At 39.7% G+C, this 27,404-nt stretch overlaps 3 protein-coding genes across 6 annotated transcripts; all 3 read left to right on the forward strand.

Annotated features, from left to right (window-relative positions):
- The first annotated feature begins 1,079 nt into the window (after positions 1-1,079).
- Positions 1,080-5,448, forward strand: LOC141769227 (transmembrane protein 248). 3 transcript variants are annotated; one of them, XM_074638087.1, is made up of 8 exons: positions 1,080-1,262; positions 1,897-2,011; positions 3,003-3,048; positions 3,183-3,438; positions 3,537-3,636; positions 3,787-3,928; positions 4,018-4,158; positions 4,313-5,448. In XM_074638087.1, the coding sequence occupies exons 2-8, from the start codon at positions 1,935-1,937 to the stop codon at positions 4,331-4,333; spliced, it is 783 nt and encodes a 260-aa protein (XP_074494188.1). In that variant the 5' UTR covers positions 1,080-1,262; positions 1,897-1,934; the 3' UTR covers positions 4,334-5,448. The 3 variants fall into 3 exon arrangements, with proteins under 3 accessions (XP_074494188.1, XP_074494186.1, XP_074494187.1); XM_074638085.1 differs by having other exon boundaries at positions 1,083-1,262; positions 2,861-3,048; XM_074638086.1 differs by lacking the exon at positions 1,897-2,011 and having other exon boundaries at positions 1,083-1,262; positions 2,861-3,048.
- A 341-nt stretch (positions 5,449-5,789) lies between these two features.
- morc2 (MORC family CW-type zinc finger 2) lies at positions 5,790-19,538 on the forward strand. Of its 2 annotated transcripts, XM_074638088.1 has the most exons (28): positions 5,790-5,918; positions 6,494-6,649; positions 9,421-9,474; positions 9,603-9,637; positions 9,737-9,805; positions 9,941-10,031; positions 10,137-10,245; positions 11,069-11,228; positions 11,493-11,604; positions 11,750-11,875; positions 11,962-12,041; positions 12,139-12,221; positions 12,363-12,448; positions 12,640-12,780; positions 12,871-13,025; positions 13,452-13,580; positions 13,683-13,788; positions 13,873-14,005; positions 14,089-14,172; positions 14,822-15,058; positions 15,185-15,427; positions 16,016-16,123; positions 16,460-16,517; positions 16,611-16,749; positions 16,850-17,017; positions 17,134-17,227; positions 17,415-17,603; positions 18,576-19,538. In XM_074638088.1, the coding sequence occupies exons 2-28, from the start codon at positions 6,582-6,584 to the stop codon at positions 18,642-18,644; spliced, it is 3,126 nt and encodes a 1,041-aa protein (XP_074494189.1). In that variant the 5' UTR covers positions 5,790-5,918; positions 6,494-6,581; the 3' UTR covers positions 18,645-19,538. The 2 variants fall into 2 exon arrangements, with proteins under 2 accessions (XP_074494189.1, XP_074494190.1); XM_074638089.1 differs by lacking the exon at positions 16,016-16,123.
- A 448-nt stretch (positions 19,539-19,986) lies between these two features.
- LOC141769231 (acyl-CoA dehydrogenase family member 11) lies at positions 19,987-27,376 on the forward strand. The gene is made up of 16 exons (XM_074638092.1): positions 19,987-20,129; positions 21,348-21,643; positions 21,735-21,958; positions 22,091-22,190; positions 22,770-22,887; positions 23,183-23,325; positions 23,423-23,575; positions 24,255-24,349; positions 24,451-24,550; positions 24,641-24,781; positions 24,861-24,953; positions 25,032-25,139; positions 25,240-25,411; positions 25,962-26,028; positions 26,114-26,993; positions 27,334-27,376. Exons 2-15 carry the CDS (start codon positions 21,365-21,367, stop codon positions 26,226-26,228), a joined length of 1,908 nt encoding a protein of 635 aa, XP_074494193.1. The 5' UTR covers positions 19,987-20,129; positions 21,348-21,364; the 3' UTR covers positions 26,229-26,993; positions 27,334-27,376.
- The last annotated feature ends 28 nt before the right edge of the window (positions 27,377-27,404 follow it).

Below are 27,404 nucleotides of genomic sequence, written 5' to 3' on the forward strand. Positions count from 1 at the left end.
GACAATAACAAAGATGACTTTCTGGTGAATAACATTCTCATTCTTGGAAAATTTTATTTGCACCAATCCAAGTATATGAAAGTGAAACCTATAGGTTTAATGTGTTTCATTCTGAGTTTCTTTCTTACATAAAAGCCCTTAAAGTCATGAAAAACAAAAATGCATTGAAACTTCTTAGCATAATAGAAGAATATGAATTGCAGGTACAGCCCTAGCCCTTAATTTAATTTATTATTATTTTCATGTATAATTTTACATATTTTATCTGTTCTTGTTCTGTATGCACCTTGTCATTTTACTCTAATGCAGGGGTCAGTAACCTTTACGATCAAAAGAGCATTTTTTGTCAAAATAAAAAAAAAAATTCTCTCTGGAGCCGCAAAACATTTAAGCATTGTGATGAAGGTAACACAGTTTATAATCTAAGTATATAGTATATAAATCTAATGCAGTGAGGGCCGAAGTGCAAATGTGCGACGGAGTATTAGGTCACATTGAGGGGAAAAAATCTAAGATTTCCAGAATAAAGTCTTAACTTTACGAGAAAAAAGTCATTAATTACGAGATAAAGTCATAACTTTACGAGAAAAAAAATTGTAATATTACGAGAATAAAGTAATTAATTACGAGAATAAAGTCATAACTTTACGAGAAAAAAAGAAAATAACTCGTAAAATTACTACTTTATAATATTGACTTTATTCTCATATTACAATTTTTTTTCTCATAAACTTGTGACTTTATTCTCCTAATATTATGACTTTATTCTCATAATCTCAGATCTATTTATTTTTTTCCTCAATGTGGCCCTAACACTCTGTCGTACCATAGACCTACAACAATGATAAATAAAAATTAAAATGTAAACAAAAAACAGTTATTCATTTCCATTTTTATAAATCCACAGGGAGCCACTGGAGAGGAGCTAAAGAGCCGCATGTGGCTCCGGAGCCGCAGGTTGCTGACCCCTGACCCCTGGTCTAATGCAATGATCTATGAGCCATGTTGAAAATCTGAATTTGTTCAATAATAAAAAAACAACAACCCTACATGGACTTTTCTTCAGTCACGTGACCCGCGTCACGGCGTCGTCATGGCAGAGCACTCTCTCGTAAAGTGACAGAGCTGTCGTGTTGTTGGTTGTTATCTTTGTGCTGAACTTTAAACATCTTAAATGTCGAGCTCCGGTTTACTTACCGTCAAGAGAGCCGGATATTTACCGAAAGTAGCGACGTGATCAGAGAAGACTGCTCAAACTCAAGGTATGAAGTTATCTTTCAGCTAGCTGGTAACTTAGCAACATTACATTGACAGTACTGTTGCTCAGTAACCTAACGTTGCAGTTACTTTATCAATGGAGCTGGTCGGCTGATATAGTAGACAAGATACACGTGTCCTGTTCTTCTGTAGCTAAATGTTTGTTATCCTTGGTTCTGCAAACATCAGTGGAAAGGTGGTTTTCCAGGCCAATAATTATAGTAGTTCACCGGTGGTGACTTGTTGTTGGATATCTACAAAGTAACAAGACATATGGTAACATATGGACAAAATCAACAGTTTGTTTAATCTGTTTTATTTTTTTTATTTAACCAGGTTAGTCCCATTGAGATTAAGAACCTCTTTTCCAAGGGAGACCTGGCCAAGACGGTCAGCAGCAAGAACACAAAGACACAGACACAAATAGAGATAAAAAATACAATTCACAAACACTAAAAGCACTAAAATTTGCATTAAAAGAGAACTATCTAAAGACAAATGGGGGGACAAAAAGGAACTTTACTGGGAGTCAGCTGTACAACAAGGAAGCTAAAAACATTGGCATGCCATAGAGTCTGCTTCTAAAGCCTTCATTTTAGATTTAAACATGTTCAATGATACCAGCTCCTTGATTTTAAGGTCATTTTGGATCATTTTCCAGGCTGAGGGGGCAGAATATGCAAAGGCCCTTTCCACAACTTTTGTTTCCCAGCTTTTGGGACAGAGAGCACAAAGAAGCTGGTTGGCTGATATGGTAGACAAGTTGCACGTACCTCTCCTGTTGTCCTGTTGTTGGCCAGTAATTATAGAAGTTCACCGGTGGTGACTTGTTTTGTGGATATCTACAAAGTCACAAGGCATATGGTAACATATGGCCAAAATCAACAGTTTGTTTAATCTGGTTTTGAATGTCACTGCTGAAAAAGAGGTACATCCAACTCCCAAAGACATGTCTGAAAGATAAAGTCCTGTTGTTCAATCCTTAATGAAACTGTCCTGAACATCTTTTTTTATTTTTTTTATTTAAGGTTAAAGGAATACATACACATACTTGTAGAGGTACATACAGACAGCAGCAACAACATGAACAAAAAAAGGAAACAAAAGAAGAAAAAAAAGTACTACCCGTTGTAATAGTGCAGTGTCAAGAGATATGTTCATATTCATATACATTCAACCAACCTCATATATAGATATATATACATACAGTATATACATATGTCTATATCTACACGTGCATTCATATACATATCCACTTACACACATTCGCTTACACAATTATCTCTTCTATTAAACAGACAAAAAAAGGACATATTTACATCCCTTTAGTTGACCTTTATCAACAATATTTATTTATTAATTTTGTTTAACCCAATCCTCACCCTGACTCAAAGTATCCCACCCACGCTCAAAATTGATATTCTGTTCTTTATTTCTATTAACATCCTTCTCCTGAACATCTTGCCTTAGGTTGAACACATGTATTATTGACCCTGTTCCAACAACTGACCAAAGTTCATTAAAACAGACCCACTAACACTACCAACATCTGACAAAAGATGTGAAAACTTTAGTAACTAAAATGACTGACTTCTGTTTACAGCTTGACGCAGGTGTATGTGGAGTTTGATGATGGGTTTCTGGCAGCCGGTGACCAACCTCAGAGATTATGTATCCCAGAATCCTCCAGGATTTACGTTTTTCCTGTGTCTGTTGACTCTGGCTATCTCCTTTATCTGCCTCAGCTCTTACAGCTACACCCACACTCTGCCTAACCCTGACACAACAAAGGTAAGGACTATCTTATCCAATTCATGTTGTTCATTCAGTTCACAATCCTTTTATTAAAAAATCATACTGTTGTGCAGGCTGTGTGTCCTGAGCTGATACTGATGTGCAAATCATACACTTTATTCTTCTTTTAGGACTGGAACCATCTACTGTCCTCCTTGTCTCAGTTCCAGCTGTGTGTGAAAGCCAATGCATCTTCATCTGAGCTTGTCTCCACAGTCCCCTCTCCTCTGATGGATAGAGATACTTCAGTTAACTCTACAAAGACTCCTTCTCTCACCACTTTGCATCTCAAGGTTCCTCTGTCTGTGACTGACAACTCAAACAGTGGCTCTCTGAAAGACCTTGGTTTACACACTGCCTTGAGAGCCAGTCAGTTACATCTGAGAGGTTGGTATTGCAGTGTATTGGTTTTGTTGTAAAATCATTTCAAAGTGTGTGTGTATAACCATGAATTCTCACCCATCATTGATTGTTTTACTCCCTAGGCAATGAGATTATTAATGTGACTCTCGAGGTTTTCTCTGGAAATGATACCTACACCTGTCTCACCATAAGTGCCCCAGCGGACCTCCTGCCCATGAGTCTGTAAGTTTGTTCACACTCTAAACATGTTCGTTTCTAAGCTTCCTTAATTTAAATCACCAATTACTTAGTTACATAAACAGAATGTCTGTTTACTCATGAATGAGTATTGTTTTGTGTGTTTTCATGCATATACTGTATACTTTAATGAAGACTTCCGCCAGAGTGCCCTGCAACTGAGAAAAACATTTCCCCCATCCACGTGGAAGCGAGCAACCAACTGCAAACATCATCACAAACCTGCTACGATCTACACTCCAAGAATGACCCTACACTCACAGTCATGTTAACACAGGTACAGCATGTCACACATAACTTGCTCAGCTGTAATACAGATGCCATCTTGTCATCCTGTCAATCATTCTCTCTATTTTCATTCTGCAGGAGGAGCAGAGCGTGGCAGTGCGACATATGTTGGAAGTCAGTGTGTGTCTGCTAGGAGTTTGTTTGATACTCTGTGTAGCTGCTAGTCTGACACATTCACTCGTACGGCGTCACCATTGGAATGGACTGGATCTACAAAATGTAACACTCATTTCTTATATCTTTGAATATGATAACGATTAGTTGTGATTGATCATCTTTATATCATAACAGCATTTCAATATCTTAGTCTCTGCATATGTTGTGTGAAATGTGCAGATAGTGTTTTAACCTAACTGTTTTACTTTATTTGCAGGAGCCCTTGATTGGCACCTGAACATTTTTCATCCGCTGCATCCTAAAGAAATCAGTTGGTGGTGGAGAGAGAAGAGCAATATGTGTCACTACCTTTTAAAGGGGCATCCCACCGATTTTACAGCCGTTTGCACATCATGGGGAGTACGAATCAGCCTGTGAAAACAGTTGTATAATGTCTTCCGTAGCTCTGGACGGAGCTTGTTAAAACCTGAGAAAATAACCCTGATGATGTCATCAGGGTTATCTACGCTTGGGTTTGGAGACATTTATGTAGCATCCAGCGAAGTGAAGATATTTCAGCTTCTGTTGCATTAATTCTGAACATATTTATTCCGTCTCTCACAAGTTTCCCAACTTTATGAAAGTGCAATACTCAATCAGTGGAGCATCCCTGTTATAGGAAACTGAAATATTCCAATAAGTTTCTCACAATATCCAAGTGAGAAACAGATATGTGATAGAGGAGTATATTTTGTAATGGGACCATGGTGTAATGGGAATAACTTCAACTGGTAATGGCTACACTGTTGACTGGTCATACATTCACTATCCAGTCTGTTATGTGCAGTGCATGCATGTTTATATTTAATGTTTACGTCATGTCCCCCACATTTCCTAGAACGACTCAATAACTTGTGGAAAAGGGACATTAACTTGTTGTGTTCAGCTGACTGAGAGCTTCTTTTCAATCTTTAGTGTTAAGTGTTTTTCCAGTCAAAAATCTAAATCTAAGCAAAATGCAAATGTCAGCAAATGTTTTTTTCTTTCAAAATGTTACTGGACCAAAGTTCTTTGGACATTCTAGGCTAATTTGTCTGTTTTACCACTTTAATTTACATATCTGACATTGAAAGCTTGTTGAATCCAGATCCACAGATCCACAAGTTTAATTTATTAGTTTTCTGGAAGGCATTAGTTTCATTGCTTTCTTTTTAGTGCAGTATGATAATAAACCTACAGAGACTTAAAAATGTGTTTTAAATCTCTTACAGCTAACATTACGCCTGGTTTATCATTGTCAAAATTACCTTATTGTGTAGAAATAAACAAAGAGAGGACCCACTGCCAAAAGTGTCTGTATTGTAAATTATGATGAGTTGACAAACACACAATAAACACGTTTTTCTCCTGTAAGTCAGTATTTTCAATTAATAATTAATAATTTATTTATTTATCATTCTTTTTCTTAATTTTTAAATTTTTTTTTTATTCTACATGTTCGAAATAAATTTTGAAATGAAATGAAAATGAAATGAATTATACATTCTGAATTTCCCTCCGGGGATTAATAAAGGTTTATCTTATCTTAATTTATCTTATTATAAAGTCAATTCAAGAGCCACCACTGTACTGTACCGGTATGCCAACCCCGTCTACATCAGAGGATTCTCCACCAATCATCGTTGAGAATCTCTACAGGCTGCTCTCCTATTGGTTGAGATCTCTACAGGCTGCTCTCTGATTGGTTGAGCATAGAAAAATAGAGGCGGGATTTCCACAGAGCAGAGCAGAGGAACAAGTAACCACCGTCGAAGCTGTTGTTGGATCATCGCGGCCTGGCGGATTGTTTTATAATCAGGGAAAAGGAAACGTAACGTTACAAAGTATGTATTATTCCTTGGACGGATTATTACACTAGCGATACGCCACTATAAAAGTCGCCCGTCATGTGAAAACGGTCGACAAAGACGGAGAACGTTACGTTACATGTTGCCATAGTGAGAAGCTAGCGAGCTAGCTACCGTTAGCTCATAAACACTCTATAAAGCTACCTATGTTAGCTTAACATTAAACCTTAGTAACAGCTGCTGCATGGAGTCTACAACCTTTATATCATATGCTCTTCACTAAACATGACTTAGTCTAGATTAATAACTGACTACTGCATGAATACATAGAAGTGAATGTCTTCCTAGCTAATACTGTGCACACCCAAAGGCGCTATTTACCATCAAAACTGTTTCCAATAAGGCCTCCCACGTGGTACACTTCACATGGGGGGCAGGTTTGTATTAAGATGTGGGTGTTAACCATGGAGGTGTTAACTTTGTCCCCTGTGACTTGTAAACAAAGCGTCCCACATCAACTGCTGTCAGATCATGTCCATGGCGTCAATTCATGAAGGCACCTTGTAGGTAACTCTATACAAAACATGTGATGTGTTTTCTTTCCTCTTCAGGATGAAAGCTCTGGACTAAAGCTCGGTTGGAAAAGGAAGAAGACAAACAGGAGACCAGGAAGGAAACAGGAAATAATAGTGCGTGGCCATGGCCTATTCCAACTACAGCAACCTGAGCAGGGCTCAGCTTACCTTTGAGTACCTGCACACAAATTCGTAAGTACTGGCTTGTTGGTAATTAATATGAACTTGGTACTGTACATAATTATGACTGTAGACCTCCAACTAGACATACATACATCATCTATGTGAATATGTTTGCAAGGCCCATCATACATGGCTGAAAGGATTTACAACTGATCAACGTCCAACATTTATGTTTGTACAGATACACCATAACTTTATAATGTACTATAAATATCCCTAAACCAACCCTAAGCCAACCTTAGATGTTATCCGATTAAACCTGATAATCGGTTCAAAGGAGAGGAAAATATGCTATCCGTTAGTTATACTAGTGAAGTGCCCGTTCAAAACATGCCTGTTCAGAGTGGGCCAAATGCTTGGCCTGTATTATTGCTGGTTGCAGCATCCACGAGAAAAGCTCATACAAACAACTTCACACTCGACACTGCGCTTCATTGGGTCCTGAGCAATATAACTGCCAAGGCACAGTTGCGTCACACACCCAAGTTGCGGCCACTCATGGTCAGATACACCGGTGATCTACACTCTGGTTCACGGGGGAAAAAAACAGGGGCAGACTTTACCGTTAGACAAGGTAGGCAACTGCCTGGGGCCCCAACTAAAAGGGCCCCAAACAGCTATAGATTTATTATGATGTTTAGATATGACAAATAATGAATTATGTCACCATTCTTACTCATTGTACCCCAAAATAACAAAAGCCCCCCCAAGCTCTTAAAAGTTTGCAACTCAAATGTATAGGTTCATTCACACGTTCATTCATGTATTTCAGGATGTAATAGGCAGTTGCATTTTTTGTCTGTGCACTGCAGAAGCAAAGATGAAACCAAGGTTCCTTATCTTGTCATTGCTACAACAAGTAGACCTAAACATTTTCTTGTGATGTAGCCTGACAGAACAACTCGGTTCATGTTTGTATATGTTGTGGTGCAACATTCAACACAATTAGAAAAACAGATGATATCACATCCTGGGCTCATTTCCAAATCCACTGCCAAGGGATTATGCATAGGTCCAGGAAGGGTTTAACCACAAGAGTGGGACTGAAACAATTAGAGCTTGTTAATAGAATTAAAATAGCTGGTGTGCTTGTGATGGGAATTTGTCATTATATTTGACACTTGATGGAGTATGACCATCAAGACCATTAACCAGGTATGAGAAACAAATCATTGTTAAATGCTCCTTGAGAGAAGTATTGAAGCTCAAGTTCAAGTTTATTGCAGTTCATTACAAATCCAGTGGTGGGCGATATTGTATAGCCCAAAGGCGTGTCCACCAAAACACCACAGGGGATATAAACAACATAATTAACATTGAATATTATCAACATCACCATTAGCAATATAATATACATCACCAACAACAGAACATGACTCATCTCTATAATTCTGGACATCACCATGCAAGATCATCACTACAAATACATATAAAATATACTGTACATCGTGTTTTTCTCAGACAGAAAAGTGCTGGGGAGTGCTCCATCCCAGCGCTGCACGTGGCTTTTGTTTCTATGACAACAATCACCACTCTAAACGCTGTTGTATGACAGACTTTGCTTTTAATAATCTATTTGGGCTACTATCTAGCCTATTTGTTTGACATTGTTATTTCACAATGAGCACCAACCAGAGGATGTTTGCCCTCTTACTTTGTATGGATGATCTTATCGCCACTCAATCTGACAGCTGTAGAGCAAGGAGGAGGATGTGAGTGCAGGACACGATCTGTCAGACACAACAATACAGTGAATATAATCGTCTCATCCAAGAGCGGTTCCAGGCCCATTCATACATTCATATGCAGTGATTACCACCTTGTATTAATGCTTATAGTGTTTTTATGCCTCCATGCCGGCCACAGCCATGGCCGGAGGCATTACAGTGTGTTGTCGGGTAGTCTGTACGTACGTGCCATTCTCTTGAACGCGATATCTCAGTAACGCCTGGAGGGAATTTCTTCAAAGTTGGCACAATTGTCCACTTGGACTCAAGGATGAAAACTTTGATTTTGTTTTCTGGTGGCGCACTGGCAGAAGTGGCACAGTGTGGATGAATGAAAACATTAACAATATACACTTAATTCCAGGTGGTAACTCATTACTTGACATAGTAAATGTAATAATATTACCAGAATCCTATTAGTATAGCATTATATTCCGTAGTTACTGCCCCAACCTTCAGAAAGTGGTACCTGACATGCTCTAGCTAGCATATGAATAAGGGCTCAAACAGATGTTAGGACAGTGTATCTTTGAGAAGACTGGTGCAGTGTCCGTTCAGGGCAAGGCCGTTCAGTGCCACAGCTCATGTGCCCATTCGGAACAGGCAGATTGCTTGGTTCACGGTATTGCTGCTTGCAGCATTTTCGGGGGGGCATGCACGTTAAGAGCGCGTGCCTTTTTGGAGCAGGCTGATTGCTTGGCCCCCAGAAGTGCTGCTTGCAGTGTCGTCGAGAACTGCTTATTGTTTGTTGACTCCAGATGTGAGAATGAGTGCTTTACAGTGAATGAGTTAATACATTGTAAATAACAATCCACTGTTCTGTTCGCATTGACGTATATCCCTCAGTAGACTTGAGGAAATGTAGGTTGTATAATTGAGTAACAATCCCACGCAGAATATTAATGTGGAGATCTGATGTGGAGATCCAATCCTTGCAACAAGTATCTCTTATACATACACTTTCTCTGACCAGTTTCCCTGTTAACTCAAGTTAAATCCCTCTTAACATTCAAGTATTATATTAAATTAATGAAATGAGTGGTCTGCTTTCAGGACAACCCACGAGTTCTTATTTGGAGCCTTGGCGGAGCTTGTGGACAATTCAAGGTACTCATAGTGATATGTAACAGAGCATATAATTGTTGACAAATTATGCAGGCTGGAAAACTTTATCATTAGCCTGATCTTTCTTGTATTAAGTAAAAAGTCTCAGAGTTGGTTTATTTCTTTCACAGAGATGCCAGTGCCACACGAATAGACCTCTACACAGGTACACCTCAGAATAACTCACCCAGTTTCACACACTGAAGCATGCTCATTCATTCATTGCTCCTAACGTGTCTTTTTCACCTTCCTGCTTTGCTGATAGAAAATAGGCCAGAGCTGCGGGGCGGCTACATGCTCTGTTTTCTGGATGACGGTATTGGAATGGACCCTAGTAAGTGCTTTTTTATTAAATCACTTAAAGCTACTTTTTATGACTAAAGGTGCTTTGTTGTAGGTCAGTCTTGAGGTTTTCTTATATATGTATTTTGTGTGTGAAACATGATGCTGAACACCTTTCTTTTACTAGATGAGGCGACTCATGTGATTCAGTTTGGAAAGTCAAACAAACGGTCGACTGAGTCCACTCAGATTGGCCAGTATGGAAATGGACTGAAATCGTAAGACCACCTAATTTTTGTGTGATTATGACATTGTGTACAGTATTTGGTACACTAGTGTTTGAATCACTTCACATATCATTAAAAATGTGTTTGTTTTCACAGCGGCTCTATGCGTATTGGGAAAGACTTCATCTTGTTCACAAAAAAGGGCAACACGCTCACTTGCCTTTTCATGTCGAGGACTTTCCATGAAGAGGAGGGACTGGATGAGGTCAGAGGTCGTCATTGTTATTAGGGATATATACAAGTAACTTGATTACCAATTTTACCAATTTTGCCTATCTGATAATGAGGAAGTGCAAGTGGAACAGTGAGAAATGCAGTTTCACATCTGTTTCATCAGAATCATGACATGTCGCAAAGTCAAACGTGTAGTTCTGTAAGACACAGCTGTCCAGTTCAGTATGAAGCTATATCTCTGTATATTGTGGAGAAAATGCTGCTGTATGTATTTACACCCAGAACATGCGGATTGGGTCATTTTTTTTCTAACCAAGATCAAATAGATGTTGAAAATTGCAATCAGTGGGTTATTTCATTTCAGTTTTAGCTTTGCTTCAGTTACAAGGCTGCTACTTAACTTGCTTGGTTTAGTGTTCCGTATTACTTCGCCTGTGCCAGCTATAAGAGATAAATACCTGTTGACATTTTTATACACTTTTTACAAGCTGTGCAAGTTCTTATTTCTTGTTTTATCATATTTGTGACACTTTATTGTAATGGGAAAAACTGTGTGTTAATGTTTATTGTTATGTGTTGGTACATTTTCTCTGCCACACAGCCAAGAAGGCGTTTTAAAACTAGATTTCTTCCTCATGCAATTACTCAGTCTGTAAACAAGTATGTTATGCCGTTACTTGATCAGTGAAATAACTGTAAATCACCATCCCTCATTTTTTTTTTTAAGGATGCTTAGGTTTTGCGTAATCTTTAATAATTGTGAATTAGGCTGCTGAGATACCCATTTTATTTTGTATGACTTCTCAAACATCTCTAAACTTGTTTAATTAACGATTTTGATCCTCCCTCTTCAGGTGATAGTGCCCCTTCCCTCCTGGAATCTGGAGACCAAGGAGCCACTGACCTCTGACCCAGAGAAGTACGCAATAGAGACGGAGCTGATCTTCAAATACTCACCTTTTAAAAATGAAAAGGAGCTGATGGAGCAGTTCAACAAAATAGAAAGTAGCAGTGGTAAGCAAATAAGCAGTTTTTTCTCCATGTGAAGAGATTAATTTTGTTGACTTTAATGTAAAATATAAATAATATATCAATCTAAAAATAATATCTCCTGACTGAGAATGATGCTCCAAATGTCTCTGTGGATTAAGTTATCTCTGTTGTGTCAATAAATTACATTTTTAATACTGATTTGTTTTTCTGTAAGCTTAAGTTTTAGGAAATTACATGGTTGATATTGATTGCAATGCTTATTTTTGTGTTGTATTTCGTTAAAAGGCACTCTAGTGATCATCTATAACCTGAAGCTGATGGACAACAGAGAACCAGAGCTGGATGTAGAGACCGATCACCAGGACATACTGATGGCTGGGACACCTGTTGAAGGAGTGTGAGTGATTCCATTAAACCATTTAACCATGGGATCACTAACCTATTAGGAAAGGAATTTTTTGTATATAAACTTTACTTGATGTTGACTGTATTGATCAGAAATTTAGTGAATGTTGATGTTCGCGACCATCCCTCTCTCACAGGAAGCCAGAGAAGAGGTCGTTCAGGGCTTACGCTGCTGTTTTGTACATCGACCCACGCATGAGGATTTTTATCCAGGGACATAAAGTCAGGACCAAGAGACTGTCCTGCTGTTTATATAAACCAAGGTAATATGCAAACTCACTTATACTGTGTCTGTAACTACTGTAGACCAGTGACCAGCCTTTCATTAGTATTCTTGTTTTGTTAATAGGGTTTATAAATACACATCGACTCGTTTCAAAACTCGTGCTGAACAAGAAGTGAAGAAAGCAGATCATCTTGCTAAGATCGGTGAGTCAGTGGTAAAATGGGTGCTTTCATTTACGTTTTGCTTTCGTGTAGTTACTCCCTCACGCTCATCAGTTAACAATTTTGTTACTGATTTCAGCGGAAGAGAAAGCCAGAGAGGCGGAGAGTAAGCAGATGACTACGGAGGCCAGATTAGGAGCTGACCTGTCAAAAGATTCACGGGTAAACCAAAGAGGATATTTTGCTTAATTTGTGTGAATATGGTTTTGTCTATGTAAACAAGCTTTTAATCTGAAACCTACCTCAATCTAAGGTTGTTATAGTGTCTCAACAGATGTCTCCCTCCGCCCTCTCTTCCTCTAGGCAATTCTGAGAAAGGTTCAAGATTCCGCCATGATGCTTCGGCGGGATTGTGACATGAAGAAACGGATTCTTGAAGCCAAACAGAAGTATGATAACCGACACCTTATTTCTTCTATTTATAGATTTACAATCAGTTAAAATAAAGTTTTTGTTTCACCCCCCATAGGCTGTTAATTTAAGACATTTACCATAATAATTAGTTTGGCCAAAACAACACTGTTTTTTTGCTGGGCTTTGTTTATTTCCTGTCAGTCTCCAACACTTTCTTGTTCCTCAGAGCACTAAAGGAGCCCAAGGAGTTGAATTTTATATTCGGAGTGAACATTGGGCAGAGGGACCTGGATGGGATGTTTGTGTACAACTCCTCTCGTCTCATCAAGATGTACGAGAAAACAGGGCCCCAGCTGGATGGAGGCATGTGAGTGATATGCACACAGAGAGTGAAAAGGGACAATGTTTGAATGGTAAAGATAAATATTTTACGGTTAATTGATTTGTGTGTTTTCAGGGCCTGTGGAGGTGTGGTTGGAGTAGTGGATGTCCCCTATTTAATTCTAGAGCCTACTCACAACAAACAGGACTTTGCAGATGCTAAGGAGTATCGGCATTTACTGAAATCCATGGGGGAACATTTAGCTCAGTACTGGAAGGACACTAACATTGGTGAGTTTCTCTGAATTGCAGAATTTCAATTTGTTGCGACGCCAACACCTGACCTGCATAGTTCAAATAACAAAAGTTTTCAGTCGACAGTATCAAGGGATTTAAATCACTCAGCAGTTGCTAGAAAAAAAAATAAAAGTTGAAACCCTTTTCTGATAAAGAGGTCAGTAAAGATATTATAAAATAATGTGACAACAAATTATTTTGAAAAATGGTACGGGTCGAAAGCCTACCGTCATAGCCTTCTCCTGGCTGCATTACACTGCCTTCCCAGTCACTTGCCAGTGTAAACACACTTTCACATCTGTAGTAAGGAGCACTTTAAGAACACTTTGCCCACTTTAAACACTTACTCGAATAACTTTTTTATTTTAATAATTAACTTATTGCTGTATGAAATGCTTTGTGTCTGTGTGTGTTGCGCAGCTCAGAAAGGCATAGTGAAGTTCTGGGATGAGTTTGGATATCTGTCTGCTAGCTGGTCTGCACCTCCGTCATCGGAGCAGAGATACAAGAGGCGTCGGGCCATGGAGATACCACTCACTATTCAGTGTGGTAAGTTACGGGTCCATACACACACAAAACAAATGTACCGTATCTCAACAAACTGAGTTATTGTCACAAACTTAGCTCTCTCACTCTGCAATTTATTTTCAGATAAATGTTTAAAGTGGAGAACGCTGCCGTTCCAGATGGACGCTGTGGACAAACGCTACCCAGACAGCTGGGTGTGTCTCATGAACCCTGACAGCTCCCAGGACAGGTACACACAGAATGTAGTTTTACAGGAAATGTCTTTAAAGTTGTACCTTCATGCTATATATAGTGTGTATTTTTTTGTTTTTAGGTGTGACGCTTCTGAACAGAAACAGAATTTGCCATGTGGTGTTTTGAAGAAAGACAAGCAGACAGCTGAAGACAAACAGAAAGAGCTGGCAGAGAAAATCAAACAGCAGCAGGGCAAACTAGAGTCCTTGCAGGTACCCCATCATTTTCTCTCTCCTTCTGTTGCTCTCTGTTTTGTGTAAATCAGCACATAATAAATTGTATTTTCTCTTATCAGAAAACCAGCACTGTCAAATCTGCAGCAGATTTAAAGAAGCTACCACTGGAGGTCAGCATGAAACCCACAGAGAGCTCCTCTCAGGTACAAATGCCCCATACTGTGCTTCTTGTGGGTTACTAATGCTGGGTCAGTTTTTGTAAATACTCTTGTCAAATTATTCTCAGTTGCTATTTATCTCTTAAACTCTTAGCATCTTTTAATATTTAATATATTTTATTGTTTTATGCTGGTAATATCACAGAAAATATGATCAATAACAGAAAAGTTATTGCAGGTATTGAAATGCAGGTGAAAAACAGTTTGAACTGATTTGCTTCTTTTTTTATGTCCCCACACTTGAAAACATTATTCCCTGCTGTATTCTCCCATCTTTACTTTTGGAAAAAATGCCCCCTTGTAAAAAGGCACACCTCAGAATATGCTGTCATTTACTGAAAGTTAAGTGAAAGTGAATCTCAATTTCAGGGATTTTTACTAATAACTGAAAATAATGAGTTGTATATGACCAATAATCTGCTTGACAACATTTGATTGTGCTGCGAAAGCAATTCAATACAGATAAACTATTGCCTGTACTTGTTGGCCAACATCTGGTTTGTTCATAATGACTTCTAAACAAATTAGGCACCCAGTAGCTCACTAACACTGCTCTTGGTGGCGATCTTGTTTTTCATTCGTTATCTCACTGAAATGTTTTGTTTGTTGTGTGTTTCACATGTCGTCGGTTCAGGCAACTAGGTCCTCTGAAAGGTCCATAACACGCCCCCGCTCCCCGCCTCTCCCAGCTCACCTAAAGAGCACACCTACATCTCGTTCAGCTTCTCAGCGGCCTACCCGAACACCTGCCACTCCACCACCCAAAGTCGAACCATCCAGGTCCAGAGGTGCAGCAAAGCCTACACCATCTCCAGCAAAGCCTGCACCCAAAGCTACTGCCAAAACACCCCCACCCAGCCGCACCTCACGGGTAAGTTACAGGTTTTAAGGAAATACTCCACCACTACCACAAAGTACCAACGGAAGGTTTCGTTGGTGAAAGTATTTAATATGGCTGCATGTAGTGTGAAATAGTGACATCCGTCTCCTTGCATAGACACCTGCCAAAGCATCATCGGCCAAACCAGCAGCTTCTGGACAACGCAAGAGAGTCATAGATCAGGAGGACAGCGAGGAGGAGGATGAGGAAGAAGAAGAAGAAGAGGAGGAGGAGAACAGTGAGGAGGAGAGTGAAGAGGAAGAACCGCTGACAAAGAAATCCAAGATGGCTGCAGCAGCTGGTAACCGTGGGAAAGTGATCGAGAAGGCCTTGCCTCCCAAACGTGGCAAGTTAGACGAGGTAAACACACAACAGAATTGACAAGTTCGAGTGGACCTTTCTTGGCATCAGGTCAGAAAGATTGTAGCTCAAATGTTTAACATTAGCAATGCTGCTTAAACCATTGAAGTGTTCCCCGTGATCTTGTGCAACAGCCCGTGTTTGTCAGTGCTGTGATGTGTGCTGCTGTCTCTTTTCTGCTGCTTGTTTCGTCCTTCATTACCACTTGTCTCTCACAAGGGATTCACTTTGTAGAAAGTGAGTAAATGAAGGGGACAAAGTGACTGAGAGGAGACAGAAATTGAAGACTGAAGAGACAGAATTGGGACAGTAGTTTCTTTACAGCACCATAAAAGTTTTCATCCTTTACAGATGAAGTGTCTATCACAAACTTAAACACAATAGCTAATCAGGTACAAAGGTTATGAATCTTTTTATCAGGAGACTTTGAACTAAGCTGCAGCGAGCACTGCTAAATTAGTTTCTTACTGTATGTGGATGGCTGGCAACATGGCGACGGTGAAGAAAAGAAGAAAATGCAGGCATTCCTGGATGGCTGAGTAGGTTACTGAACCTCCAATCAGAGCCCCTCTGCTCTTGACCTTGCAGGTTAACACCCAGAAGAAAGGAGTTTCTACTCCTATACGGCAGATACCAACCACATCAACCTCTATCCCTAAATCCATTTCCATGCAACAGCATGGGGCTAAAGCAAAGGTAGCTTTACTCGGTCCCTCTCTCTACTACCCTCAAATAAAGTTAGGCTGCATCTGCTCTCACAACCTCTAACAATCGTGACACATTAACCCGTCATCTGATCCTGGTGTAGTGACAGATTATAATTTTCTTTTCTAACAATCCTCTCTTGACACTGAAGCTGTCTTATTCTTCTAACGGCTGCAATCAAGCATGACATTCTCACCCAATGCCCTTGATCACACTGGGATTTTCACTTCTTTCATTAACAGGAGTACAAATAATTTATTTTAACCTGACTCAGTAAACAGTGTTTCTCTCACTGCAGTGGGAGTAATGATTGTTTTGTTTTTGCAGGCGTCTGAGAAGAGCCCACAGGAGGAGCCAGAGAACGACGCTAAAAATGCGCAGAAAGGTGAGACGATGGACCGCTCTTCACTAACATGTATCCCACAAACAAACAAAAGCTCTAATATAATAATTTCTACCTGTGTATTTATTTCTACAGATAAGGGTCTACTGGTGGAAGTACGTGTCAACAAAGAGTGGTACACGGGCAAAGTCATTGCTGTGGAGACGAATAAACAGAGTATTCGCTGGAAAGTGAAGTTTGATTATGTACCTAGAGCCACCCCTAAAGACAGATGGTAAGATACTGCGTCTGTGTTGCTGCATTCAGGACACATTTTGTTGACTTTGCCAGATAATTATTATCCCATATCTGTATGTGTGTGTGTGTTTATGAAGGGTGTTCAAGGGTAGCGATGACGTCCGGTTGATGCGGCCGCCATCTCCAATCTCTCAGACACCAGACACCCAACAGGAGGCCGAGAAGGGGCCGGCACCCATGGAGCCCGACACTACTCAACCAGGAACCAGTCGAGAGGTGACTGATAGTCTCGTCACCATGTTGAGGTGAGCTGATTACAATGAACTGGTGTCGTTACCACACACTGTGTAAATTATGACAGCCAGGGCACATAGTTTCATAGTGTTGTGGTGTATGTTCACCGAGCAGTTTGTGTTTCCAGGACAATGCTGCGTTACTTCTTCCCTCCTGCTTTTCGGATCCCAAAGGACGATGTCAACAGCATGACGGCTGAGGAGTTGGTGGTCTTTCCTTTGGTGAGATAGATATTGTGGTTCAATAGATTGATCCTCAAGATAGAGTAAAAAACAACTAAAAACACTCTTGAGGAAGTTAGTATGATCGATAAATTGTGATGCTGAGCAAAAGCAATGTGCGGCATCTTCTCTCTCTGGGGATGTGTTGACTTGTTCTTACTATTGTGTTTTCTTGTCCTCCATTTAGAAAGAGTATTTCCAGCAGTATGAATCAGGTCTCCAGTCGCTGTGTAACTCATACCAGAGTAGAGCTGATGCCAGGGCCAAAGCTGTGGAAGAGAAGAGCAACAGCAATGAGGTCAAACTGAAGGAGGCAGATGAGAAACTACAGAAACTACGAACAAACATTGTAGCACTCTTGCAAAAAGTACAAGAGGTAAGCCTGCTTCATTTGTACCGATTGATGGTCCAAGAAACAGGACATCGGTATTACAGTGTTACCTCTGTGATGGAGCCGTAGCGGCGGAGCTGATTATTTTGCAGAACAAAAAAATCCGCAAAATGTGTTTTATGCGTGCGCGCCCTGCCAGGGGGTTTCTGTGTCTATCGGCACCAGAAGGGCTCTAGAGGCCTTAGTACATACTGCACATTAGTGCACAGTAGTGAGCAGGGGAAATGTCTTTCTAGCTTACATATAAGGTGTCTCAAGATTTAGGAAAATACACTTTTATTGCACATAATAAATTAACTTGCATCACCACACTGTTTGAACACTGCACTATTATCAAACAGTGTTAATTTACTTAAATGTAATGACATTTTCAATGATAAAATAACTTACATTTATGATATTTCTTTAAGTGAATCCTCTCCAAATAATATGTAACATTAATATCTCTTAGGTAATCTGTCAGTTGTCTTTGAGATTGACAGCTTTTGCGCGTCATTGTGGCCCTTGTGCATAAGGTCCGCCTCAAAGAAGATATCTACTATGTTTGTTTCAAGATGCAACTTCCAGATGTTGTTTATTTCACAGATGTGTTATCTCGCATATTCCTTCCTATCAAATGATTACGTTTGCTGTAACGTTACTGTGCGATACTCATAGGAAGCTACAGGACTGTTTTGCCTGAACGATAGTCCTGTATTTGTGATCAGCTTGCTTCATTGTTGACATCTACCCGGTGCTTGTTGTTATAATTGTTGTGATTATATCTCATGTCTGTATATCTCCTTTCTGCTCTTTTCCTCTCAGCAGTGGTGGTCATATTTGCAGCAGTGGCACGCTGCTGCTTGCATATAGGGGAAACATGTATTACCGCTCCCTCTTACCTGTCTATCAAATGGAATCTTTGTTATATAATTGTTATTGTTTGCAGTAAGTAATGTTGCTTTTTTGCACTTTTAGGACATTGACATAAACACAGATGACGAGCTTGACGCCTACATAGAGGACCTCCTCACCAAGGGTGATTAAAGAAGACAGAAAAGAGAGAAGAGTACATGCACATAAACAGACTGGCAGTTTTCATTCCAGCCATTACTTGCTGACGGCTCCCCAAGGACTCATTTTTATGTGCAGATTTGGCTGTTAATCAGATTGTCATGATTATGATCTTTGATTTTGATCGTTCCAGCGTTTAGTCAGCACCAGTGCGCTCTTTGAGTTTGGGCAGGTTCTCTGGTGTTTCTACATTGTTGGTTAGCCTGTGGTTTTCTCTTTAGTTATTTTTATATACCTGCTTATATATGTTAATCTATGTTTAAGCCATCCTATCCTGATTGACCTTTGAAATAATTTGTGTAGGTTTATTACATTTATGCTCCATTTACATAGTCAGCTAATGCTGTGACAAACTGCAAAATACATTTGTTCCTCATTTTGGTCCATCGTCAGGTAAGAATTGGACACACCGAGGGAATGGGCTGTGCTCTGCATTTCAGCCTGTACTAAAACATTAACTTTTATTTTTGTACACTAAAAACACATCAGTGTTGCCCGTTACCTTCCTCCATCCTGGTCTGACGAGCAAACCAGGTTCATATTTTACGGTTGGGTGGTGTGCCACACCCACAAACAAGAACTACTTACTGGGTTTTATCAGTATGATTATTCCCTTATCTCTCTCCTGCATTTACGCTGACTGTTCTGTGTTTATTTTTGGAAGAAAAAAGAATCTCATTCAAATGCAAACGTTGTGTGTTCATAATTTGTCAGTACCTGTGTCCTTCCTTTTGAACAGATTTTTAACATGTCATGGAAATGTTTTATTAAACGGTGCATGCTTTCAGTCTTTTTGTTCTGATTGGAACAAAGGATTCTGTATTTTTGACAAATCTTTACTGAGAACAATAAAACAGGTTCAGCAACACATTTTCATAAATGTATGTCTGTTATTTTGATATGTCTGTATATGATAAGTAACAATATTGGTTGTTTACAATTCAATTTGAGATAGTCTAAAGTAAAAGTTAAAAAGCAATCCATTAAGTATTCGTTTACGTAAATACAACTCTTGAGGGGTCAATTCACCAAAGGATTTAAAATCTCATCCCAGTAAAATGAAGGTGAACAGATTTAGTTTAGTGCTCAGACTCAGAGCACTGAAAAATATCATCTGAATTGTTCAATTCAACAGTAATGTGTCTTTTATGAAAACTGTTGACAGTGTATTGTGTGGATTATCCACAGCATGGCACTGTTTCTTGCATGAGATATTGTTTATTTTTTTTGTAAATGTTCAGTGCTGTGAAAACGAAATTGTATAGGCAGAAATCTCAGAAAGATATCTTGAAATCTGGTGAACATAAATCAAAACTATCTACATACCACTTTTAAGTTAAAATGTTTTATGTTGTTTTGATTGAACAAACCCTTTAACAATGAACTTTTATTTTGAAGGCGAGAATGTGTAGCATTGGTGAGTGTAAACAGTGCTGGGCTAACTTCCGCTAACCTCAGGTAAGATTGCATATATTTAAATGTTTTCTTGTATCTGAAAGCTCATACATTTGACATGCTGAGGATTCAATGTTGTTCAAGGAGTTATCTGTGTAAATTGGCTAAAATTGATTGTTGATAATGACATGGATATAGAAATGCCTCGTGACTGTTGTAACATTGTTGCAGAGTTGTTGTGATTGTTGCAGAGCTGACGGGTCACTTCAGGTTGCAGCTGGACACAATATATAAACACTCACACATACTGTAGGTTAACAGTCAGGTTGTGCAACGTGTTGCCTGTATTAACAGAGACTATAAATCAAACCCAAACTAATAACTGGAAACATTAAACTGTAATATCTGCACAGAACAGCTGAGTGGAATGACCTTTGACCCACTTTGGTGATCGCCAGTCTGTTGATGGACATTTTTGAATTATTCTTAATTAACTTGAAATAATGTGCTTTTATGTGGTATGAGTAGATATCACTTAATCCGGGTAACGTTACGTTAGCTAACTACATTTTTTAAACAATATTTTTATTGAATTTTACATATAAACATATATACACACACAGACAGACTGACAATATTAATAATTAAATTATACAATGAAATGTTTAGTCAGAATTTCAAAGAAAGAGAGACATGACATTTCATGTATTTCACATATCTAACAAAGAAAAATAAAATAAAAGATAAGACTAAATAAGTACCTCAAAGAAGAACAAAAAAACAACACAACAAAGCTAACTACATATTTAAAAGAAATATATTATATGGACATTTCTGTTTTGAATATGCAAAATGTCATAAAAATATTTTAAAAAATATGGCTTCACAGCCAGCTGTAGTCAATGTGTGACTGCTTTCTCTGACAGTGGCTCATTCAGAAAAAGTTATTTGTGGCTTTTCAAAGAGTGTTTATGATTACTGACTGAAATCAATGGATGTGATAGTTTTGAAGTTCATTATTGGAAGAAATGTCTGTTTATGTTGAAAATATTCTATTGTAGAAAAGGATTACTAAAATATAATCTATTTATAACAGCACTATGTTGGTGAACAAAAACTTTGTATTTGTGTTTATATTAGTATTTTGTGTTAAATATTATATTTTGGATTCAATATAATCCTGTAAATTGCTGAATGAATTAAACCCAGCAATATTTCTTTCCTTACTGTCTTAATACAGTTACTTGATCTGTCTGCACTGTGCTGATACTCTGTTCTCAGACTGCAGGTCTTGAGCCATGTCGGTATGCTCAGCCCTACTGAACCGCCGTGTAGCTGGAGGCTGCTGCAGGGTGTTGTGTGGTGTTCCTCCACCGTTCGTCCACATCAGATCAGCCAGTGTAGCTGAGTCGGGCACAAGAAGATCTGATGAAGAACAACTCTGGCAGGAAGCGGGGTACCTGCCGTTCTCCAGAGCCAAGATAGGATCTTTCTTTCAGCAAAGGCCAGTGCTGAAGAATCCATTTCTAGAGGATGCCTTGCTCAGAGGATACCTGAGAAGACACCTGCCCCAGGAGGTGGGAGCACAGCTGTGCCTTCAGCTGCTGTTGGAAATATACTATACATAAGCTGAGGTCTTGTTCATAATCTATGTGTCCATGTTCACAGGCAGCTTTCTCAGACTTGTGTGCATTTGGAGAGCGCGTGGCAAATGAGGTGGACGGATGGGGCCGTGAGTGTGAGGTTACTCCTCCACAGTTGGTGCACTTTGACCCCTGGGGTCGCAGAGTGGACCACATCGTGACCTCCCCGGCCTGGAAACGCATGAAAAACCTGTCGGCACAGGAAGGACTGGTTGCCATCGGATATGAGAAGTCATTTGGGGAGTGGAGGTTAGGAGACTGTTGTACTTCCTTTTTCGGTTTAGCTCATATGTAATTTTCAGTTCCATAAACATTTTTGGCAGTTTCTAATAGGATAAGCTGTTCTAAATGAGAAAGTGTAATTGTGTGTGTGTGTTCCAGTCGTGTGTACCAAATGAGCAAGTTGTACATCTTCTCTCCCTCGTCTGGTCTCTACACCTGTCCTCTGGCCATGACTGACGGAGCTGCTAAAGTCATCCAGGTGTGTCAGAAAAATGGAGCCGTGGTATCGAGGTCACTCGCTCAAACCAATCGCGAGCCGAGCGTGGCCACAGCTTTTCAGCAAGAGAGATTCATAGCTGTCAATCATGATGTCTCTGCCCCTTTTTATAGTATCAAATAACTAATTATAACAAAACTTACAGAAAAATGACAGAAACCATCTTTGGGAAAAATTTACTTTTTTTGCTTAACATGGAGGAGGTGGGCTTTCTGACCTATACTGCAGCCAGCCAGCTGGGGGCGATCAAGATGTTTTGGCTTCACTCTTGGGGAGCTGTCATGTTGTCCATCTTTATATACAGTCTATGTCTTAGACCAACACCATCATTATTTCGGTGGCTAAAAACTAATGTAAACAAGAAGCTTGTTTTTCATGTTGTTTTTACAAGAGCTCATGTGCATGACAGAGACAGTAATGTGGCGAGGGTGCAGCAGGATGAGGTGAAAGATCCTTATCCTTAGCTATATCCGAAATTCAGTCCAAAATTAGACTGCAGCTGGAATAAGCTTGTAAAAGCTTGTAAACATAGTGAGTGATTATCTGCCTGTGTATGTGAAGTCCATAGGTGTTTCATGGCCAGTAGATGAAGCCTACAGTCGTTTGACCACCCGTCAGCCTGAGCGTTTCTGGACATCTGGACAGTGGATGACGGAAAGACAGGGAGGATCTGACGTGGGTCAGTAGTGACAGTTGTCTTACATGATCCAGTATCAATGTCAGCCTTCAGATTAAAGGTTACAGTACAACAGTGGCCACTGTCTGTATTTGAAAGAGCTTGTGACAATTGTTTAGATTTCAAAAGAAAACTCCAGAAAATGTCATTAAATGTTAAACTATCCAGTTATGTCCCAGTGATACTTAATTGTTACTTGTATTATCTGTTGAGGAAATTATATTAAATGCTCACCCAGTTTCTGTTGTGCAGAACAAGACTTGATTATTGTAATGCATTATGAGTTGCATCTCCTCAGCCAGTGGCACAGAGACGGTGGCTGTTCCCCAGATAGATGGTTCATACAAACTACACGGCTACAAGTGGTTCACCTCTGCTACGGACGCAGACATGACTTTCACACTGGCCAGGGTGCAGGACCGAACAGGAGCAACCACACCGGTACCGCTGACATCCTCTAACACCACTCATCACTCCTCTTGAATGACTTACAAAGTGATGTCATTGCACTGTATGTGTGCTTGTCTCTGTCCCACAGGGCAGCAGGGGTTTGTCTTTGTTCTACGCAGAGGTGAGTAGAGATGAGGATGGCCGGCTGAAGGGTGTAGAGGTTCAGAGACTGAAGGACAAGCTGGGCACAAGACAGATGCCGACTGCTGAGTTACTGCTGGACGGCCTGCCGGCACACAGGGTCAGTTACACATGATCACTTATTAAAGAGGACCTACTATGCTTATTTTCAGGTGCATTATTGTATTTTGGGTTTCTACTAGAAAATGTTTACACGCTTTAATGTTCAATGTTCATACCTGCTGTGCTGCAGCACCTCTTTTCTCCCTGCTCTGATTGGTCAGCTGGCCCACTGTTGTGATTGGTCAACCTAACCAAACTTTTCAGACTCAGCTCCGCTTCAACTAGCTTTGTTTAAGGGCGTGCCAAAGTAGCCGCTATGCAAAGTGTGTTACTTGGTGACATCACCATGTTATGGAAGAAAAGGCAGTACTTCAAACAAGGCGTTTCAGTCAGTTCAGGATCAGTGTTTCTGTGGGGGAGAGTAACTCCATTTGGACTTGGGCTTTGTAACTCTGCAGACTTTTTACATGCACAGAAAATATATGACACACTAAAGGAATGGGGAAAAGCCCAAAAGCATAATCGCACCCTTTTAAAGTAATGATAAACTGTAGATTCCCTCTCTGGTCTATGCACATATGATTAATGCCAGTGAAGCCACGTCGGGTCAGGTACAGCTCACTTTGTTGATACTAAAGTGCATTGTCTTTACTTGTGATTTAATCTCTCTGTTGAGACAATGCCAGCTGATTTGTTTTGACATTAAATTAATCTGTATTCCCTCTCTTCATTTACAGCTCTCAGAGGAAGGGAGAGGAGTGGCCTCCATAGCCAACATGCTGACCATAACCAGGATACACAACAGCGTCTGTGCAGCAGCTGCAATGAGAAGGCAGGATACATACTGCTCATACTACCGTGCTGAATCCTCCTGCACTCATTTCTTAAAACATGCTATAAATAAGCTGATTAATAATATGTGTGTGTTCACAGGGTGGTCCAGTTAGCCCGTGACTATGCCACTCGCCGCACTGCCTTCGGAAAGCTTCTTAAAGACCACCCGCTGCACATACAGACCCTCGCTAGGATGGAGGTGAGCTTGCAGGGGGCGGACAGACTATACAAACTCTATACAAAGTGTTTCCCATCATGCCTCAGCCATGCTTCCTTCTGCCATGGATAGGTGGAGACTCGTGGAGCGTTCCTTCTGGTGATGGATGTGTGTCGTCTGTTGGGCCGAGAGGAAAGCGGCATGGCGACCCAGCTTGATGCACACCTGCTGCGTCTGCTCACTCCTGTGGTCAAACTGTACACTGGGAAGCAGGTGACCGGCTTGTACAAATGTGTTTGTAACCTCTCTGTTTTGATAGCAACCTTACTGTCTTGGTTTTGTTTTGTGTCAGGCGGTGGCTGTGGTGTCGGAGGGTTTGGAAAGCTTTGGTGGACAGGGCTACATCGAGGATACAGGGTTGCCTGGACTACTTCGCGATGCACAGGTAAGGTCAATACATAAATATCAACAGTATTTTACAGTTTTTGCAATATTGAAGCTTTCCTGTCTCTTTCTCTGGCAGGTGTTGAGTATATGGGAAGGTACAACAAATGTTCTGTCTCTGGACGTGCTGCGCTGTGTGGCTCGTAGCTCAGGAATGGTTCTTCACGCTTATTTCACCCATGCCAAGGTACAGGGTCATGGAATGAGCCTGTCAAACGAGTTCAGTAACTAATCTATGAGAGAGAGGAACAGGAATGGGATGTGCATTTGTTTTCTTCTCTTTTTAGTCCCTGCTTGCAGGTGCATCAAGTGTTTCCACATTGGCCCCGGCGGTGAAAGCAGTAGATGGTGCACTCTCTGAACTGGAGGACTTTGTTCAGGTAGCAGCTACGAAAGCACCTGGATACCTGGAACTAGCAGCCAGAGACTTGGCATACAGCCTGGCTCGCATCTACATAGGTAGGTATCACAATCACAAACAAAAGAGTACATCACCGATTTAGCACTGCACTCCTCTAACATTGACGGACACTCGATAAACAGTAAAAAATGAAAACTAAATCAAAATCTGTGCAGCAAAACCAGAGATATCATCTTTTTTATTCCATTCTTTCTTCTTCCCTGTCAAAACCTGGCGCCTACATTACCCACAATGCAACTTCACTACTAACAGTTTGGTCAGAGATTTGTGAGTGTAATGCTAGTAGAGGCTAATTTACCCTCAAGCTGTAAGCCTCAAGCAGAGATGAGGAGCAGGCTACAGAGGTCTGATACACTCACTTCTTTTTGTCTCCACAACCCCAGATTCTTTAAATGTTCAAACTTGTAGTCTTAAGACTCAAGTGACATCACTTGAGGCAATTTATTAGACTTCACACAGCTCCCACTGGAGCCACAAAAGGCTTTATGCAACTTTTTTCCTCATGCAGTAGTACTCCCCAAGACCTGTAAACAGACTTTGATATGTAAAATCGGTGGTGTTCCCCTTTAACTATCTGGATGTTAACAGGTGCCCTTCTCATTGACCATGCATGTTGGAAAGGAGCCTCTTCATCTGACACCTATGCAGCTCTCAGGTAAAAAAAAGAAAAGAAAATTAAAAGAAAGTTAAATTCATCCTTCTTTCAGGTTAAAAAAATACTTTTCATTTTCCTTTATCAGGTGGTGTGAACACGACTTGTGTCCTGTGGCGACTAAACAGGCGAGAGGCTGCTATGATCTCAGCACAGCACCACTCGATGCTGCACTGGTGTATGACCAGCCGATCCAAGGCTGAAGGTTCACTAACCATGGATTAACCTCTTTGATTCTGCGGCAGATCTAATTATTGTATCCCACATTTTATTTAATATTGTAGAGTGAGACTATGTTTTATTGAAAAAAACTAAACCCCACTTCTGTATAAGCACAGCAATCAAACTGAAAATTGATTTTCTAATACAATGAACTTCTGTCTAATGTGATTTGGGTATTTTTGATATTTACTTCTATATATAAAGTATCTGCAATATATATTTGTATCTGCAATACATATGGAAATATAGATTCACATTTTTGCAGTATACAAATGATTTTTGAAGCCTGGATGTGTGAAGTGGATATTTTAAATATGTCCCCAGGTTTTTCACATTCAAAGTCATGACTCCTCTCATAGTTATTAGACTTTTGAGGCGAGAGTCAGCAAAGATAAACAGACCACAAATTATCTAGATCAGGTCAGAAAGCAAGAGGGAGTTTTACATAAAGTACATGCTGCCTTCAGAACTATTGGAAAAATTTAACGTGTGAACTCCTAATCTATTTTTTAATAGATTTGGAGTTCACACTACTATGTGAACTTTGCAGTTTTTGCACAATTTATACACCAGCTAATTATTTAATAAACGGCACTAGGATTAATTATCTTGTATGTTTAGTGTATCATTGGTTTTTATTGTGTTCAAATTATATCTGAAATGAAATGAGGGCAAAGCATGCATAACAATGCTACCAAGTGATGTACAGTAGCCCTTTTGGAAATCATTTCATTTCATTTCATTATGTATTTCGAACATGTAGAATACAAAATAAATAAAGACAAAGAATGATCATACCAACAAGTGGACAGTCAGAAACAAGTAGTATTTACATACAATGAAAAGCATAAGAAAAATAAATTGTCAACACTTGATGCCTTGAGTTACATATTCCAAAAGGAGTGAGAAGAAGTACAGTTATTTAATCCCACCCCTTCTCCATAAGTCAATTATTAATTATTAACCAGCTTCATTATTGAGCCATACATATACTCTAATTACATTTTCCTAAATTTGTCTAACTATAACTATTATTATTTATAATTATTCCAACTTTAATTATTAGCTTTAATCTATGTCATACAGAAATATAAATTAAATAAATACATTAATAAAGAATATGTAAAACATACACTCGATTTACGTTTTTTTCTTCT

This window comes from Sebastes fasciatus, chromosome 6 (genome assembly GCF_043250625.1).
Source record: "Sebastes fasciatus isolate fSebFas1 chromosome 6, fSebFas1.pri, whole genome shotgun sequence".
Classification (NCBI taxonomy): Eukaryota; Metazoa; Chordata; class Actinopteri; order Perciformes; family Sebastidae; genus Sebastes; species Sebastes fasciatus.

Coding starts and splice junctions, on each gene's coding strand:
- LOC141769227 (XM_074638085.1), top strand. CDS start 2,875: ATGTGGAGTTTGATGATGGGTTTCTGGCAGCCGGTGACCAACCTCAGA. Junction 3,049..3,182: donor CTAACCCTGACACAACAAAG/GTAAGGACTATC, acceptor TTCTTCTTTTAG/GACTGGAACCATCTACTGTC. Junction 3,637..3,786: donor GACCTCCTGCCCATGAGTCT/GTAAGTTTGTTC, acceptor ACTTTAATGAAG/ACTTCCGCCAGAGTGCCCTG.
- morc2 (XM_074638088.1), top strand. CDS start 6,582: ATGGCCTATTCCAACTACAGCAACCTGAGCAGGGCTCAGCTTACCTTT. Junction 9,475..9,602: donor GAGCTTGTGGACAATTCAAG/GTACTCATAGTG, acceptor TTTCTTTCACAG/AGATGCCAGTGCCACACGAA. Junction 10,032..10,136: donor TATGGAAATGGACTGAAATC/GTAAGACCACCT, acceptor TTGTTTTCACAG/CGGCTCTATGCGTATTGGGA.
- LOC141769231 (XM_074638092.1), top strand. CDS start 21,365: ATGTCGGTATGCTCAGCCCTACTGAACCGCCGTGTAGCTGGAGGCTGC. Junction 22,191..22,769: donor GAGCTGCTAAAGTCATCCAG/GTGTGTCAGAAA, acceptor GTGTATGTGAAG/TCCATAGGTGTTTCATGGCC. Junction 24,350..24,450: donor GCAGCAGCTGCAATGAGAAG/GCAGGATACATA, acceptor GTGTGTTCACAG/GGTGGTCCAGTTAGCCCGTG.